The sequence below is a fragment of the Nannospalax galili genome, unplaced genomic scaffold, assembly GCF_000622305.1.
Source record: "Nannospalax galili isolate Female #2095 unplaced genomic scaffold, S.galili_v1.0 scaffold563, whole genome shotgun sequence".
NCBI classification, from domain to species: domain Eukaryota; kingdom Metazoa; phylum Chordata; class Mammalia; order Rodentia; family Spalacidae; genus Nannospalax; species Nannospalax galili.
Window position 1 is genome coordinate 963,003 of NW_008350459.1, and position 4,251 is coordinate 967,253.

At 44.7% G+C, this 4,251-nt stretch overlaps 1 protein-coding gene across 3 annotated transcripts in view; it reads left to right on the forward strand.

The window, feature by feature from the left end:
* Nucleotides 1-4,251, forward strand: part of Akap12 (A-kinase anchoring protein 12) — a 123,207-nt gene that overhangs the window by 94,858 nt on the left and 24,098 nt on the right. For 2 of the 3 annotated variants that reach the window (XM_029570754.1, XM_008847736.3), the window contains exon 1: nucleotides 439-621. The exons of the other annotated variant lie outside the window; for it this stretch is intronic. Coding sequence is in view for 1 of the 2 variants with exons in the window: in XM_008847736.3 (XP_008845958.1) it covers nucleotides 597-621 (25 nt within the window). In the remaining variant the exon portion in view is untranslated. Of the gene's footprint in view, nucleotides 1-438; nucleotides 622-4,251 lie in introns of those variants that run through there. 3 annotated transcript variants of the gene reach the window in all.

Consider the following 4,251-nt stretch of genomic DNA (forward strand, 5'->3'; position numbering starts at 1 on the left):
CTGTCCATAACTGCAGTTCCAGGGGATCCAATGCTCTCTTCTGACCTCCACAGGCATTGCATGACACGGGTACACTGACCTACATGCAAGCAATACACGCATACACATAAAATAAAAATAATTTTTAAAAAAAGGAGACCTTAATATCTGTGCAGTTATTGCCTTTACGTAATTTAAAAAGTTTAGTTGTAGAAGTGACTCGGTGCCAGGGATGAAGTAACGGTTTGGATCAAACGTGGATGCTCTGGGTCTCTGCAGAGCCCGAGACCAGCTCCGGAGGGTTCTGCCCTTTAGGTGGGGCACGTGACTCCTGGGTTGGTGCAGCCAAGTCCTGGCAGAGGTGCAGGCTGGCTGAGCGGGGGCGGGGCGGGGGCGGGGCCTCGGGCGGGGGCGGGGTCCTCCTATAATTATCCTGGGACGTGCATCTGCCACACTCTTCGGTGCACCTCCAGGGCGCGTGTAGCTGGCTCTCCGATGCTCTGAGGGTGGTTGGCACTGGGTTCTCTGATCACATCGAGACTTCACGGGGTTGGCAGTGAGGAGACGGAGGCTTCTGCCAGCTGTCACACGAGGTTGAGGACTGAAGTTATTAAAATATGCTGGGGACCATTACGATCACAGGTAAGGCACCAAGTCAAACCGCGGCGACAGGCTTGGGGGAGAAAAGCACTTTTCTTCCCTCTGACAATGCCTTAGCCGTCAGTGGCTGAGATCTTCCTTCACTGGCTTTCAATTTCTTTCCTGGCTCTTAAGGACAAGAACCATGGTCCGGTAAGAACCGATGAACCCCGTGTTTTTGGTCTCAGCGGAAATCTTCCTGAAAGCACTAATCGAGAATGCATCTTGTTAGGGGTTCTGCCCTTTAACCCCCTGGAGGGCATCTGTTGAGAGGAACCACAGCCGCTAGTCTAATTGAAAATACATCAGAACTGTTGTGAATCCGTTGATAACCTGCTGTCGTCATAGTATTAAAAGTTCCTATGTTTGAGAAATTGCAAGTGCTTTGCACTTTATGCCTGTTAGGAACTTATAATAAAGGGACTCTTGGTGGTTTATCAGACTGCGGTTTTAACTCTGACTTAAGTGACTGGTTGTAGTAAAGCTATAGTTACTATAAAATTGCTAAGACTAACAAGCACCATTTAGGTGTGAGTAAAAATAGTAAAAACAATGTTTTTCTAAACCTTGTTTTTGAGGAATCTAGCTGTATGAGTTGTAATATAATACCTGCTTCTAAAAATGTTACCTACATTAAATGTTTACAATACATTTACAAATGTGCTAAGTTAGTATCTGATAGTTTTAGGCAGTTCTCTGTCCAGTCTGCTTAGGAGCCTGTGTTTGTTTTCTTTCCCTCTCACCCATCTCAGAAAAATTAAACTCCACTTGCTGACATATTCATAAGAACAGCTCTGACTTAAATATCTGCCATCAATGCCGGCCAAATCCACGTTTTCTTAAACCGGCAGCATAGAATTTCTAGGACTTAAGCGTTTTTCTCAGTGTAACTACTCCGCCAAAGCATTGTCTCCCTGTGGAATTTTAAATGAATTCAAAAGTCGAGCAAAACTAAAAATATCTCTCACTTCCTATAGATTAGCTTGTTTACGCCCAGGTTTCCTTCCAATTCTTTTCCCCAGTTAACTTGGCTAGTCGTTCTGCCACTCATAGCATGAAAATTTGTGAAACCTAGAAATTGTTAGGTAAACAAAACTTTAAAAATTGGAAGACAAAATTCTCCCTTTTCCCAAGTCATTAGTTTTTGTTTTGTTTTGTTTTTTAAGATTTTGTTGTTGTTGCTGTTTTGCTTTGTTTTTAGTTTTTTGAGACAGGGTCTCTCTGTGTAGCCCTGGCTGGCCTTGAGTTTGCTATGTAAACCAGGCTGGCCTAGAACTCAAAAAGATCTGCCTGCATCTAACTCCTTAGTGCTGGCACCACCACGCCCCTCGATTATTTTATTTTTAATGACATGTATGTGAGTGTCTGTGTGGTATGCACACATGAGTGCAGGTGCCTGAGGAAGCCTGGTATGTAGGATCCCCCGGAGCTGGAGCTACAGGCAGTTATGAGCGCTACCCAATGTAGGTATTAGGACTAAAGCTGGGTCCTCTGCAAGAGTCATACAGGCTCTTAAGTGCTGAGCCATCTCTCCAGCCTCCAAGTCATTAATTTTCACATGAATGAAATGCACAGATACACTCACCCCTGGCCAAAGCTGCCTGCAGTTGTAGCTGAAGGTGGAGTTTTCTAGATCTCACTTTCTTCTGATACTTTCTGTGTATACTATGGTATTTAGTATATTTAGTATTAGTCTATCACATGCCCAGTTTCTTGTGGGAAAGAAAATGTCCTTTTAAACACTGGTTAATAACTTGAGGTACCGGAGGGGGCATTCAACAGATAATACCAAGGGAGTTATAGACAGAAACATTTAGGACTGTAATTTTTTAAGGCAATTTCAAGTGTTCGGACCTGTTGCTTTCTGGATTATACTTCATGCTATGCATGTGGACAGTGTGGCACAGTTTTTCACATTTTGCTAGAAACTGTACAAAAATTTAACAGCAAGGGACCAGGGTGCAGCTCAGTTGATGGAGTGTTTGTGAAGCTTGCCTGAAACCAGGGATTTGATTCCTGAAACTGCACAAACTAGGCGTGGTAGCACAGGCCTGGAACAGCAGCCCTGAGGAGGTGTGGAGGCGGGAGGACCAGTTCAGACCAGTGTGGGATACTTGATACAGACGCCCTATCTCAAAATTGGGAAAAGAAATAGACAGAAAACTTAACGGCAAGCAACATTTAAAGGTAATTTCAGTGTCTTTGGTTTGTTTCCCCTTAAGTTAACTGATCAAGGAAGCTTTGTCCTCTGTAGTCTTTAAATTGGTTAGAATCTTGAAAAGCAGTGAGATGTGTGTTGGGGTGGGGTGTTCCTTGGTCCTATCTGAGGGGGAGCGCGCTTAAACTTCTTAATCCGGTGACAGGCTTGGTGGAGTTTTTGTAAAGAACAACTTGGAAATAAGTTTTCATTTCTGAAAGTAGAGGAAATAGCCCATCATAGAACCCCTGTCTCTCCTCTTTCCTGGTTCACACAGACACTGAGATGTAGGCAACAGAACTTCAATTAGGGTCTGATGGAGTCTTCACAGTACAAGATATTGTCATTCCTGAGAGCTGCTTCAATCTGTCCCATTAACAATGACTTAGTGAAGAACCTAGAAAATAAGTGGCAGTGACAGGATGGTGAAAGAGGGTCCACTTCCCTAATGTACAGCATGACTTGCCAGCAAAAAGCTGCTATTTTTTTTGAGACAGTGTCTCATCTAGCTTATGCTGACCTCCAACTGGCTGCTGTAGCTGAGGATCATCTTGAATTTCTGATTCTTCTGCCTTGCCTTCTCAGTACTGGGATTACAGGCCTGTGCTCCCATTCCTGGTTTGCACGTACTGGGGATCAAACTCGGGACTTCACGCACAAATGATGGTAAGGACTCTACCAACCGTCCTATGTTCCCAGCCCAGAACTACTTTTTAAGTTTATTACTAGACTGTGTGTGAGAGTCTGGGTCCATCCGCCACTGCACATTTGGAAATCAGAGGGCAGTTTTCTGGTTCTCCGCTTCCTCTATCAGTCCCTGGGATGGAACTCAATTCATCAGGCTTGTGTAGCAAGTGCTTTTAATCACTGAGCCACCTTGCTCTCCCCAGAACTATCCTTTTTATTTTTTTATGTGTATGAGTGTAATGCCTGCATGTATGTAGGTAGGTGTGTCCCTGTCGTGCATTGCCCTCAGAGGTCAGAAGAAGGCATTGGATCCCCTGGAACCGGAGTTACAGGAGGTTGTTAGCTACCATGTAGGTGCTGGGAATTGAACTGGGGTCTTCTGCAAGAGTAGCTAGTGCTCTTCAGCCATCTCTCCTGCCCCCTAGTTTTTGTTGTTTTGTTCTGTTTTTAAAGACAAGGTCTCACTGTGTGGCCTGGCTGGCCTAGAACTTGCTAGTAGACCAGGCTAACCTTGAACTCATAGAGATCTGCCTAATTCTACCTCCCAAGTGCTGGCATTAAAGGTGTGTGACACCATGGCCAGCTTATACTTTTGTATTTATGTGCATGGTCATGAGCCCTGTGTGAGTATATATGTACCACAACTAACTCCTGGAATTGGAGCACTTGGGAGGCAGGGGCAGGAGGATAGCCTCAGGTTCAAGGCTAGCCTGGGCTACAGAGTGAGACAAGACCTTATCTCAAGAAAA